We start from the raw sequence: 14155 nt of genomic DNA on the forward strand, positions 1-14155 counted from the left end.
TCAATTAATAGCACATTTATATGCATATTAACGCACATGGTCTGTGAATGAAAATAAATGAATAAACTTTTTTTTGACATATCAGAAGGAGAGAAAAGAGACAAGACTTCCTGCTGCTGACCTCTTGTTAAAAAAATCAAAAGTATATCTGTGTATAATGTAGAACCTTTGTTATCTTTCCCAAAATAGGTTACAATACTTCAATATTTGAAATATCTATGAAAGGTCTGAAGTGCATCTCTCTCTCTCTCTCTCTCTCTCTCTCTCTCTCTCTCTCTCTCTCTCTCTCTCTCTCTCTCTCTCTCTCTCTCACACACACACACACACACACACAAACACACACACACACACACACACACACACACACACACACACACATCATTATAGTATACTGTAGACAAGTGTTTCTCAACGGGGGCGGTACAGCCCCCCAAGGGGGCGTTGGGTAGCTCTAGGGAGGCATTGAAAAGGATACAGCTGAGAGGCCGTTGCTTAGTTGCCATTGGGGGGCATTGGTCCATTTAATTTTTATTACTAGTCAGGTTATTTACTAAACCTAAAAGCCCCCCCAAAAAACACTTTTTTTTGTAAAAAAAAAAAAAAAAATGCAAATATGTCTTAAGAAGTTCATTTTATGTGACAAAAACCACAGTAAGATTTTTTTCCATGATGGGATAATAATATATAGGGTTAACAAGATCAAAAACGGCAACTTGTTATGACACTCCTCCTTATGACAATCCTCAATCACTTAGCTCTGTCACCACCAGGGAAGCCGACGGGGGGGACAAATGGATCACTTTCCCCGGGCCCAGGGAGAGAAGGGGCCCAGAATTGGATTGGTTTTGGGGCACTTTCAGATGTCTTTGTCCTGGGCCCAGCCAAAGCTGTCAGCGGCACAAGTCACCACATACCCATGCGCTAACTGTAAAAGATCATGTGTCCAGGGAGAGGGGGATTCACATAAGAAGATCAGGACTGCTCTCGTGCAGGTGGATATTTATGTGCTGTGCGTGTGTGTGTGTTGTGGGTGTGCTGCGGGTGGGATTTGGGTCACTGGGAAACCCTGCTGCTTATATATTGGTTGTACTGGGGAAATGGCTGGTGTGATCCATGTGATGTCATAGGTAGGAATGGGTGGGAAACACTGATGCAAGGCCAATGGGTGACATATTCGTGTGTGAGAGAGAGAGGTAGGGAGCAGGACCAAGCTTAAAATACACCCTATAGATCAGTCAGATACTATGCCCATTCGTATGGGTCATCCAAGGACAACACACATCCCAATTTGCTTGTGATAAGCTTAATTTTGCTATAACTATTATTGTTGTTATTACTATAGTTGGTATTATTATTATTATTATTGTGGCTGTTGTTATTAATGATCATTTTTATTTATATTAATTGTAACAAAATGATTATAGTTATTGGTATTTATTGGTAGGCCTATCATTTATTATTTTGAATTACTGATTCAAAAGAAATTAGTTGTTTTGTTGAAATCACCGGTTTGCTGCACATAGGGCCTATAAACAATAGTATGTTAGAAATACACGCCAAACCCATTGACAAGCAGGCAAACAAAAAGTGATGTTGGCATACAATGTTTGTTTACACAGCTGATAGAGTGCAAAGTGCTTTGATTAATGTGCCTTTTGAAGACAGATAGAGAACGACACATCAACAGTATGGAGTACCTACCTAAACTAATTTTAGCCACTATCAAGCTGCCAAGGGGAACAGTCACCAGACATTTAGAAAATCAGTTGTTAATCTACCTAAACATAATGACCAAGTTAACAACTGTTTTGTTTGTTTGTTTGTTTGTTTGTTCGTTTGCATGTTTACATTTTTTACATCACACTTGTCAAAAATTCCACCAGCTCCCCAGAGAGACAAAAATCTAAGTCAGACCAGTTTCTCGTCTCAATCAGGCATGCCGTAAACTTGCCCACAGGGCCCACAGGATATACTGTTCAGTTTGTTGCTAATCACTACATATTGTGTTTCTAAACCCATTCTACCCAGAACAAGTCAAGACCCACTTTTCTTAAATATAAGGTTTTAGGCGTTTGCATAAACAGCTATGGAATGCGCTGAAGTCCAGTCCTCTGCCGTCCCCTGTCCTTTCTCACGCTGATGAGATGACTGAAAGAGCTGATGGGGCGCTTCCGCAGACTGCATGGCTTCCACCAATCTGCTGCCTTTATGCAGCCTAGTGAGTCGTCCTGGAGATGGAATGCAGACTGGTCATTCCTGTTCCGCTCCACGGTAGGTAGCCGCCGGTCACCATGCCAACCACCAAGGTAAATCATCTGTAGAATGCAGATTATGAGCAGGTGCATAGTGGATATCCTGGCGGCGGTGTCAGGGCCACTGTTAGCTTTGGCCGGGCCCAGGAAAAAGCAATTTGAAAGGCCCTCCAACCCCCCCAAAAAAAGACAATGTAACGAGAACTCCATGGGCCCGGGACAACAGACATTACATTACATTACATTGCATTTGGCAGACGCTTTATAAGGATAATCATAGCCAACATCACTACAAAGTGCACAAGAAACATACAGAACAACAAGTGCAGATGCAAAGAAGGGTTGGTTTTTTTTTCCTTTTCTCTTTGTTCTCTCCTGTCGGCTTCCCCTGATGTTACTCTCCCTGTGTGTTACCTGAACCTGTAGGCCCTGCTGATCATGGATGACATGTGATCCATTCCTCAGCAGTTGCCTACATGTCAGGGCTGCCACAGATTCTTCTTGGATGTTCTCATTATAAAGGGCTGGTAGGAAGTACGCAGACTTTTAAAAGCATTCTTCCTCATGACGATATATTTTCCATCCTCTGCACAAACGTGTTTCTGGGACTGTGCCAGTATCTCTGAAACTGTATTGTGTTTGTTCAATGGATTTGGGTCTTGTGCTTGTAACACAATACACTTCTCATCCAAGACCTATTTTTTTTAACATGTTTTGTAAAAGACTTGAAGAAAGGCCACAGAGGCCGAAACGTTAAATTCAGCATTGGGCAAGAGTGTGCGGTATCTTCCTGCACCTCGAAACCTCTGGTGTGCATGGGCTTCCTCCTCCAAAAATGTATTGTAACATTTTTATTGTTTGTTTTTTTTGTACCGCTGGAGTAGTACAATATGGATTTTGAATGAGAAAAGGCTGGTACATTTAATCATTGGGGACATTTGAATACTTGTTTACAAAGGCCATTAGAGCCACACATTTACATGTATCTGGCGATGGCCATAGTGTCTTATCAGCTGTCTGTCTGCAGTCGGGGGAGATTACAATCATATGTTTTCACTCTGTAATTATCCTGACATGGAGTTTGTTTAATCATGCCCTACAGTGATGGGATTGACTGATGGAGGTGTTTGCAAGGTCTTTTTCATTCTGACACCCTATTGGTGAGTTATTGTCGAGGGCAAGGTACAAGCTGTGTGCAATGCCCAACATCAAAGTGATTATTTCAGTGGTTGTTTCAATTTGTTTTCACATTTCACAGAACACGTAGACTGTGTTACAATGACTTACTAGATCACTACTGTGAAATATTTGAGAAAGAAACGGGAAATTAGACATGCCAATTGCTTGTAAACGTTCATGTTTGACGATGTTCATGTTTGACTATGGAAATGTGAAACTGTGCCAGACAGTGTCTCTGTAGTAAACAATAGAAATGAGTTATTCTAACAGACATCTTGCTATGTATGTTATCAAAACACAACCGTAGGCTCTAAATTAACTTTGTTCATTACCAGCCAAATGGCTATAGGCCTAGACATTGATGTTGCTAGTCAAACACACACTCACTAGTGGGTCAAAGTGGCAGTAAGTTGGTCTTTTCTACCAGCCAAACTGAATTTTCATCAGTATTTGGCCAGTTGACTGGTATTGATTTAGTGCCCTGACCGCAGCAATGGCACAGGCCTTTTTATGAGGCGTACTGTTCTTCAATGTGGAGAGGATGTTGGAAGCTGGAATAGTTCTAAGGAATGTTAGACTCCATAGAATAGTCCTATGTGGCATTATGGAATCTTGCACTGTAGTAGAATTTGAGAATTGTGACAATAAAAGGCATTCAATGCTGTGTTCCAAACTCACACCTTTAATGGTTGTGAACCATTGAGAGTAAATAGAATTCTATTTACTCTCAATGTTGTGAACATAGTCTTCTATACAGATCTATGGTTGTGAACACCTTCCAGCACAGCATGCTGAATTGGAATCCTGAATGAGTGACCAAATATGGCATCCCACTGGTATCAGAACTCAGAATTCCTAATTGTGATGTCATAGAAGAAGGCAGGGTGATAAACAGCACCTGCAAGGGTCATGTTCCAGTCAGGAGCTTAGGTCTTGAAGGGGAGGTCACCACGGGTTTGGGGGGTCACAGTACCATCAGAGCTTCCCAACAGCACACGTTCTTGCCATATCCATGGAGATGACGCCAGGTGGAAAAGCTTGCATAAGGGCTCAGGTAAAGTGACACCTGTTTTGTTGTACATACAGTAGCAGAGGGTGCCAGCTTAATTAGATAAATTACCGTCTCAAGAGTGGATGGGCAGACAGGTGGTGACGCTCACTTAACTTAATGCTCATAACCCACTGAACACTCTCAGTCCTGCTGTACAAAAAAATCCCATATTCTACTGTATTGGCCACAATATTTTTGATGACGCCGGAAATGAGAACAAACTGTGTACTGAAGACGTGTTACACCTCTAACAGAGAATGCACTATGCTTTGAAATGTTTAATAAGAAAAGTTGTGGCTAAATCTATAGGATGAATGATGTTAGGTCATTTATTAAAATGCTCAAGAGATTCGTTATCATTTGTTGTACAGAAGGGAGTATTGTTCCTATCTCCATGCCACTGCTACCTGTAAATTAGGGCTTCTCAACAGGGGCGCTACACCCCCCCTGGGGGTGTTGGGGAGCCGGAGGGGGGGCGTTGAGAAGGATGCAGCTGAGAGGGGGAGGTGCTTAGTTGCCATTGGGGGGCATTAGACTATTTAATTTTTTAATACTAAAGGGGGCGTTGGCAGTCTTATGATGAGGTCAAGGGACGGTGGTAGGCTTATGATAATGACAATGGGGCGTTTGTTCAAAAAAGGTTGAGAACCACTACTGTAAATGTACAAAAAAGCTTTGAGACACATATTTCTTGATTCTTGATCATTGATTGGGCTTTGTTTTCCCAGAGCCCTATGGACCCAACAAGGACCATTGTACCAACCAACGCCAGCAAAAACAAAGTGGTGGACAAGCAGTTGGATCTTCTGCTCTTCTCTTGGTGGAGGAGGCAACAACATCTGCAACAGCCGGAGAGGGAGCCCCAGGAACAGCAGCAGTCCACGGCCTCCCCTCACCCAGACCAGCGGCCAAAAACAGCAGCCACCCCTCAGGCCAAGGAGGCCCAGGCCTCGGTGAACAACGTGCGCTGCAACTCCCTCATCCCATTCTACACGGCCACCAAGCCCACCTGTGGCTACCGCTTCTCAAGGGAGACTGACCACAAGCGCAAAGTCATCGGCATTCCTGCCAGCAATCCTGTCATGTGGCGAAACAATGTTCCTTGCCATTTGCATCCTAAAACTGCTCCGAAGAAATAAAAATGCCAATTGGACATGTACCCATGTTGTTTTATTTCAATCTCCACATAGGCTACCAATTATGAATGATATCATTTATGCATGATAAATTCAACTGACATCAACTCTGCTTCAGTGTGTGTTGACAACGTAGAAGGTGGACCTGTTGAGTCAATTGTTTTGCTCATATTAAAATAGTAACAGCACGTAGTAGATTAGCCTACCTCTTAAATGCTTGTCATGAGTCTTGTGATGTTTATTTACGGCACTAGGTTGCCACTGTGTTGTTATAAAAGACGTGACGACGGATTAGCATTAGACGCTCGTGGCGCTCATTGGTCGAGGAGAGGATTCCCTCTCATCAGGACCTGGCCTGTTCTGCACAGTTGGTCGCAGCATCCGAGCTGCAGGACAGGTATCCGTTGAGCGATGTTGTGCGGTTACGGCGCGAAGACGGTTTGAGTTGGACTCAATCGGTTGGGGTTTTTTTTTATTTTCAGGCTTTTCGCCACATTTGTGTCAGAGAAGCGACACACACGATGGGGAACAACAAGAGTTCGTTGGATGAGCTGTACCAATGCGAGAGCCACGAGTGGTACAGGAAATTCATGACGGAATGTCCGTCTGGACTTTTAACTTACTATGAATTCAAGCAGTTCTTTGGACTAAAAAACTTGTCTCCGACCTCCAACGAATATGTCCAGTCGATGTTCTCAACCTTCGACATGAACGACGTAAGATAACTTTTAGTTTTCATTTGTGTGTTTGTTTATGATTAATTTCTTCATATGATACCTGTATGATCTTCTTTGGGCAACTATCAACAGGCCAATCAGTGGTGTAGTCTACGTAGAACGCAGGAGGAGTAGGCCTACCCACTTCAAAATTTCAGGGGTTTCAATATAGCTTACCAACTTAAAATTGATTGATCCATTATTTAGAATAGCAGAAATATGTACAGTATACCCACTTCAAAACATCCTCAAATTGGCCTATACAGTACACCCAGCACAAAAAGTAGACTACACCACTGGCCAATGCGCAGAGAAACAAGTGTCGAGTGCTATTGCGCGTCATCGGAGTTTTACGGTTATGAAATTATATTTCTGGTGTGTGGTCTTTGCCCACGTAACACGAAACTCCTGTCATGTTGGGCTTATGGTTAGAGCATAATTGACTCACGGCTAAACGCTGCTCAAGCTGCTTTAGGTCAACCGTGTGCAGCAGCTTGCTGGTCACTTCGCCTAGGCCTCAACAGCTGCTGGCCTGTTGTGCATATGTCAGTATGACGCACCTTCCTCAATCTTGTTTACTTTGTGATGGGCGGTCTTTGGCACATTGTTAATAACCCGCTGTTCACATATTGCAGGTGTACATAAACTTTTTTGTGTGTTCAGGGCCCATGGTATTTGCAACAAATGTTTTACCCTGGGTTCTCATCTCAACTTGTGATAGAAGAAAAAGATTATCCGTTTGACTGTATGGTCTACATTATGATTAAAATCTATGAGTGTGGGTTTTTTGCAAGGCAGTGTTATATAGCCTACAGTAAAATGGTTATGATGTAAAGATCAATCTTTTGACCTGTGTGTGACCTGACCACATCAGTGTAGTCTAAGCTTACATACATAAAAGGGCAGATTGATGGGGTTTTTTTTTAGATTTTTGTTTGTGTTTTTTTCGACTTTATTTGATAGGACAGTGTGAAAGGTGGACAGGACGCGAATTGGGAGTGAGACAGGGAGGGGTTGGCAAAGGACTCGGGCTGGGAATCAGACCCGGGTTAGCCTCATTGCAGACGAGTGCCCTACCGGTTGGACACGGCAGGCCCCATGAAAGTGCAGATTGTTGCGCTTTTGTCTCAGTACTCCAAGGCTGGGTCTGTGACAGTTCAAGCCATCAGAAATATGTCAACAGATTGGCTTTAAATCTGCTCCTGATACTTGTGCTGTGCTATGAGGTGGGCTACAGGCCCACAGGTGCATAAGTTATGTTAAGTTATGCATGTAGGTAATCTCCTTTTTGAAGAGCGTGGGTGACAGCATGCTAAGCCACTAAGTTGTTTGACCTGACAGAAGGGCCGAGGATGGGAATAATCCTGCTGAAATACTGACTCTAAACTCCTACAGTAAGCAGGCTGAAGGAAAAACTGAATATCATATAGGAATGCATTCGGTTCTGCAAATTTCAAATTACACAACACTTTATCATACCACTTTTAGTGTGCGTACGGAATGGGGACGGGGTGGCACATAAGGAAGGCAGATATAGATAAAAGGCGATGAAGGGAACGTAATTTGAAGACCATGATGTGTAAAGTTTGTGTGTTCTGGCCACTATGCAGGATGGCTTCATTGGCTTAAAAGGACACTAATTCAATGTATTAGCTTTAACATGTTTCAAAATGATCTCAATGTGTTTTAACTAGATCACAATAGGGAGAGAACAATGAGAGGCTTTTTGGAATTTGCTTGGCCAGTCTCCAAAGGCTATAACCAGAAGTCTAGAGCAGACAGACCATCAGGAGCATGCTATCATCTGTCTCTATTTCTCTATGAGTGAGAACTCCACTTCCAAGTGGAGTCATGGGAAAGCGAGGGTGTCAGATTTGTAGCCCAAAGGTTGCCGGTTCGACTCCCGACCCGCCAGGTTGGTGGGGGAAGTAATTAACCAGTGCTCTCCCCCATCCTCCTCCATGACTGAGGTACCCTGAGCATGGTACCGTCTTGCTGCACTGCTCCCTTGGGGCGCCATTGGGGTCTGCCACCTTGCACAGGTGAGCCATAGGCCTAAATACAATTTCTGTTGTGTGCAGTGTGCAGTGAACATTTCTGTGCTGTGGAGCGCTGTGTCACAATGACAATGGGAGTTAGAGTTTCCCAGTTGGGCTTTCAAGCGGCAGGGCGACCAATATGAAAAATGCCTTAATGCTCCTTTAATGGCAAAGGGGAACTGAGGGTCCCCACAAGGCATTTCGCGTACACCATGCAAATCAATGCGATCCGTTGACGGTCCGTGCCAGTGTGAATGCAGAGTAATATCGTTGTGGGCCCCATGCAAGTTGGCGTTGTTGGCTTTTATGGGAAAGTAATGTCTTTGTGTGCAACATGGCTACGTTCAATGTGCAGTACTGTTAACCGAGAGGCCTGCTTTAGTCAAGCCACAGCAATGGCGAGTTAGGTCATTGTGCATCCTGAGCATCATAAAGGATAGCTTCAGCGTCTTTATGAGATATTAGTACATGTATGAGATGAGAGAGTGTTTGTGTGTGCTGGGCAATATGCTATGGCTCCTAAATGGAAGAATGATTTTCCTCTTAAAGAGTTAATTCGTTCATTCGTTCATTTGTTTCATTCATCCATGTATGTAAGTATGTCTGTATATATGTAATGAATCTTCATTCATTCATTCATTCATTCATTCATTCATTCATTCATTCATTCATTCAGGACGGCTTCATTGACTTCATGGAGTACGTGGCAGCCTTGAGTCTGGTGCTAAAAGGTGGCGTGCAGCAGAAGCTGCGCTGGTACTTCAAACTCTACGACGTGGACGGCAGTGGCTGCATCGACCGAGAGGAACTGCTGCTCATCATCAGGGTAAGACATTGGGACTGATTGCTTAAACATTATTTTATGCTATTGGGCTGCTCTGTGCATTATTTTATTTTATTGAGCTGCTCTGTGCTCTGTGCTCTGTGAGCTGTGTGCGTGCGTGCGTGCGTGCGTGCGTGCGTGCGTGCATGCGTGCGTTTGTGTGTGTGTGTCTGCGCGCGCGTGTGTGCCTTTTATCTGCCTTTGGCTAAATGTATGTGTGTGCTATATGGATACATGAAAATATATGTAGAATGTCGTGTGTATTCTGTAGTTATGCATATTTGCTACGGGACACACAATTAATAAAATGTACTCTACTCTACTCTACTAAAGGTGCAGTATGTAGGATTGTGAGTAGGTATTGCAACTACGCTGTTCATTGCAACTGTGCTGCCTATTCCCAAATTTGATCTTTTCATGAATATTTTACTAATCAATAAACTAATATTTACTAGTATGACCAAAGTACAGTAAGTTTTGCAGCTAAAAATGTCTACTACTGGAAAATCAAAATGGCGTACAGAAGATCCACCTTTTCATGTATGAAAAAGGTGTATTTTTTGCTGTCATAATGGAGTAATAAAGGGTAATATTTGTGAATGAGCACCATGAATTCTGGAAATAAACAACTAAAAATATTTCATAATCTACCTTTAAATATAAACTGTGGTTTAATATAAAATGCCAACATGAAGCAACCGGAAAGCAGAAAACTGCAAAATCTTAGTGCCAAAATATTTTTTTTTAAGAAAGTTAAAAAAAAAAAAAAAACAATATCAGTGGGCGCGCTCTGGCACACCATGTTAATACACTATACCAAGTGTGGGTTAACAAGTTTGAACTCGGCCTGGGTCATTTCCCAACCCTACACCATCTCTCTCTCCCAAAGACGTCCTGTCTTCTCTCGACTGCCCTATCTGATAATAAAGGCACAAAAGCCCCAAAATGGGCTAGGAGCCCACTTGAGCTCAGCTCCTCGGCCTTACCTCAGTAGGGCCATGCCAGCCTAAGCCCAGCTCCTTTGCCATCACTCTACAGTAGAGTGATGGCAAAGGGAGCAAATAAGGACTCCCCTCTGCTTACAAAAGCCAAATCATCATAAACAAATACTAACAAAGACTTAACCCTAATTGGGCATTAGTTAAGCCTATACACAAGGATTTGTATGAATTGGTTTTGCACTGCCATCTACTGGCAGCGTTGTGAATTCCACTACATGGCTTCATACGTGTCCTCTGTTGATACGTTCCCTTCCACCTCCAACTGTGCTCCCTTCCAACTGTGCCATATAGATAAGTGGGTCTGCTATTTATTTTGGTGAGCAACATTATTTTGAAGAGGACATTAAATGTGAGTCATTGTGATAAGCCAAGTTATGTTGTCGCAATTCAACATAGCCTACTGTGACTTTGAGGGCCATGTGGCTTGAGGCTTGAGGCTTGAGTTGGAGGAACATTAATTTAAGTCCACTCTAAATTCCTGATTGAATACAATTCCGTAATTACTGTACTGGCAACTAATAACATAAAAACAGTTGTTGGGACATTGCATGTCATTTCAAGTTGCAGAATTCATGTACTATGCATGTTCAAGTACAACATATTGAAACGAATATTTTGTAAATAATATACCGTAAAAGGAATGTAGAGCCTTTTGGTAATGTAGAGCCTGAAAAACATAGGTTTTACTGCATGCAACAAGTGTATGTGATGTTTCAGAAGCTGACATACACATATAATGTCATGCCTGTAACTCTACTTATTAAGTAGCCTATAGAAATATCTAGCTGCTTTCTTGACTTTTTAGAACAGATTGGGCAGGCTGGCAGGTACCCAAATATTTGCATGTTTACCTCAGAAATACACTGCAGTCCCTCTCGTGCCAGATCTATAACGGAATACTGTGTTGTGTCATGGACCTACAGTAAATGGTTCTTTCTTAAGTCTGCTTTAGTTATGAGGATGCTGTTTATCATATTCATGAAAATAGAGGTTTGTGTGCTGTTTTGACCTGGGCAGTATTTGTCCTCCTTAATACAACCCATATTTTGGGATTTCATATTTATATATGTCAATATACGTATATGTGTATTTTAAGGGTTTTTGCTTTTATTGTGGAAGAGACAGTGATCAGTGGGACAGGAAACTAGTGGGTGAGAGAAACAGGGCAGGGCCAGGACATGACCAGGCGGAATCTGTGTCCCCATGGGCATGCAAGCCCATGGATGGGTGCCCTAGCCGCTAGCATGTTACACCACAGCACCACCAGGGATTTAACATTTTAAACTAAAAATTCAATTCTGAATGGATCTCTGCCTATAGTAGTGAGCAAACTAGTGTGTTACATGTAGCTGTCACTTTCTTAAGCTGGGACTTTCAAAAAGAGGATAAGGACAGCAGTATAAAGGCACAGACAATAACGCAGACTCTGTTAAACTAATTAAGATTGGAGGTCTGAAACTCTATGTGTCTTTTTGTTTTTGTCTCTTTCAGTCCATCCGGGCCATCAGTGGGTCAGATGATGGCATGACTGCTGAAGACTTCACAAACATGGTGTTTGACAAAATTGATGCCGATGGGGATGGTATGTCTGTTTTTTCTCTGCTTGGTTTTTGTTTTATGTGCTTATGTGTCCAGTATTCAGCTGTCCTGCTGTCCTATATTTGCATGTAACCATTGTTTTAATGAATTAAGCCCGTTTTAATAAATTAAGCCCATTTCCGTAATTAAGCCTATCAACTAGTGGCCAGCTAACTGATGTAGCAGTTAGCACGTCTGGCGTAAATCTATTCGGAGATCCCTGTCCTACCAATACCTTAGACGTGTGTACGTGCATACATGTGTGTACGTGTGTATGTGTGTGTGTGTGTGTGTGTGTGTGTGTGTGTGTGTGTGTGTGTGTGTGTGTGTGTGTGTGTGTGTGTGTGTGTGTGCAGGGAAGCCGACAGGGGGGACAAAGGGTTCAGTTATCCTGGGACCAGGGAGACAGGGGCTTCAAAATTGTGTTGTCATTCCATATGTATAGGATGGTGGGCCCTTTCAGATTACTTTGTCCTGGGCCCAGCAAAAGCTGTCAGCGGCCCTGTGTGTGTGTGTGTGTGTGTGTGTGTGTGTGTGTGTGTGTGTGTGTGTGTGTGTGTGTGTGTGTGTGTGTGTGTGTGTGTGTGTGTGTGTGAGTGTGAAAGAGAGAGTTTTGTATCTGTGCTCAAAACATGTGAGGCCTATTTTGTCCTATGTAATCATTGATCTTTCTTTTTTCTCATATGGTGTGTGTGTGTGCGTGTGTGTGCATGCGTGTGCTCTGTTGCCCTACCCAGGTGAGCTGTCCTATGAAGAGTTCATGGAGGGTATCCAGGCTGACGAGATGCTGCTGGAAAGATTCACCCAGAGTTTGGATCTCACTCACATTGTGGCAAAGATCTATGGAGAGGTCCAAATGATGGAGCCCAACAAACACTAGCCAACCAACCAAATCAAGACAGTGCCTCCCTGCCAAAGTAGTAGTACACCAGTCTAGAGAGAGAGAGAGAGAGAGAAAATTGGGGGAAAGATGTGGACAACCATCAAAATACAAAACAGCAATATTCAGTCACAGATGTTCGATATGGACTTGGTGAACAGATACTTGAATCTTTTTTTTTTTACTGGTTGAAAAACAAATCCAACAAGTCACTGCACTGAGCCAAGACACCTCATCCGACTCCTTTGAGCAGTTTAAAAGGAGTGTCAACATTTGGATGCAGCCTGAATAAAAGCACACAATGCCACTACTACCATACACGGTACAGGTAGGTTTAGGAACAGACTCAAACACATAGGCTACAAAGTATCCATGTGGACGACACTATGAACTCGAAATATCCTCTGCAGATAAGGCTGTTATTTATTTGCCACATTGAAAGTCATTGAAAGTGCACTTACTTTTGTTTAGGATGGACACAGAGCCCCTGTAAAATCATGAAACTTTATGTGACATTGCAGTGAGGATTTTTGCTGGCCCTGTGTGTAATGGACTGATGTCAGATACTTAAGTTTTTTTTCCTGTAAATGTAGATATATTTGTACCTGGTCAAAGCCTCTCAACGTTGCAGAGACGTTTGCAACTCAATATATTGGCTTTGTGTAACGTGGTTTCTCAAAATAAATGGGTTTGATATGAAAACGTGTGCTGGGCTTCTTTGGTGTGTATGAGCTGAGTATTTTGATGGAGATTGGTGCCTTGATCCTGTGTGTGTGGCTGCGCGCTCTTCCCCGGGGCAGTTTCAGGGCGTGGTTACAACACGAGCTTACTGTTTTTAGAAACAATTTGCAACGCGATTTAAAATAGCCAGTGGGGCTTCAGAAAGATAGGTCAATCCGCAGCTCTTTCTGTAGTGCTAATGTCCTAATTGGTTTTAAGAAGCCGAGACCAATATCACACATTTAACTAGGCCTACTCCCTTATTAGAATGGACACTATTACAGGTCTACTTCTTAATTCTGAACAGCAAATTATGCGTAGCCTATAGGCTATAGATTATTATCCTATAAGGTTATATACGATATTCACCACATTTTCACCAATGTTATCTGACCACTGGCATGGATATTGTATAGCCACTCATCATTTTTTTCTTCCATGCTCTGACTTTTACCGCATTAAATAATTATATTTTATTATATTATATTATATTATATAGGCCTATATATATATACATATACATATATATATATATATATATATATATATATATATATATATATATATATATATATTAAAGAAAAAAAAACACAACTTTTAAAGGCCTACGCCTACAATATATTGACGTCCCCGCTTTGGTCTATTTGAAAGGGTGGATTACACTGCGTAATTTACACATTAGGTCTGCATAACCATAACTGCCCATGAGTAGACCTGCACATTCTCAGCCGGAATTTTCCTAGCTGTTTAGAGCTCTACAGCTGTGAAGGTGTGTCAGAC

At 42.4% G+C, this 14155-nt stretch overlaps 2 protein-coding genes across 2 annotated transcripts; both read left to right on the plus strand.

Moving 5' to 3' along the window:
- Nucleotides 1-4337: 4337 nt before the first annotated feature.
- On the plus strand, nt 4338-5641 carry LOC134463370 (putative uncharacterized protein CIMIP3). Its single transcript, XM_063216581.1, has 2 exons — nt 4338-4485; nt 5211-5641. Exons 1-2 carry the CDS (start codon nt 4444-4446, stop codon nt 5619-5621), a joined length of 453 nt encoding a protein of 150 aa, XP_063072651.1. The 5' UTR covers nt 4338-4443; the 3' UTR covers nt 5622-5641.
- A 498-nt stretch (nt 5642-6139) lies between these two features.
- Nucleotides 6140-13331, plus strand: guca1ab.2 (guanylate cyclase activator 1Ab.2). The gene is made up of 4 exons (XM_063216582.1): nt 6140-6334; nt 9050-9199; nt 11689-11779; nt 12513-13331. Exons 1-4 carry the CDS (start codon nt 6140-6142, stop codon nt 12653-12655), a joined length of 579 nt encoding a protein of 192 aa, XP_063072652.1. The 3' UTR covers nt 12656-13331.
- The last annotated feature ends 824 nt before the right edge of the window (nt 13332-14155 follow it).

Source organism: Engraulis encrasicolus, chromosome 14 (assembly GCF_034702125.1).
Source record: "Engraulis encrasicolus isolate BLACKSEA-1 chromosome 14, IST_EnEncr_1.0, whole genome shotgun sequence".
NCBI classification, from domain to species: Eukaryota; Metazoa; Chordata; class Actinopteri; order Clupeiformes; family Engraulidae; genus Engraulis; species Engraulis encrasicolus.

Coding starts and splice junctions, on each gene's coding strand:
- LOC134463370 (XM_063216581.1), top strand. CDS start 4,444: ATGGAGATGACGCCAGGTGGAAAAGCTTGCATAAGGGCTCAG. Junction 4,486..5,210: donor AAGCTTGCATAAGGGCTCAG/GTAAAGTGACAC, acceptor TTGTTTTCCCAG/AGCCCTATGGACCCAACAAG.
- guca1ab.2 (XM_063216582.1), top strand. CDS start 6,140: ATGGGGAACAACAAGAGTTCGTTGGATGAGCTGTACCAATGCGAGAGC. Junction 6,335..9,049: donor CAACCTTCGACATGAACGAC/GTAAGATAACTT, acceptor TCATTCATTCAG/GACGGCTTCATTGACTTCAT. Junction 9,200..11,688: donor AACTGCTGCTCATCATCAGG/GTAAGACATTGG, acceptor TGTCTCTTTCAG/TCCATCCGGGCCATCAGTGG.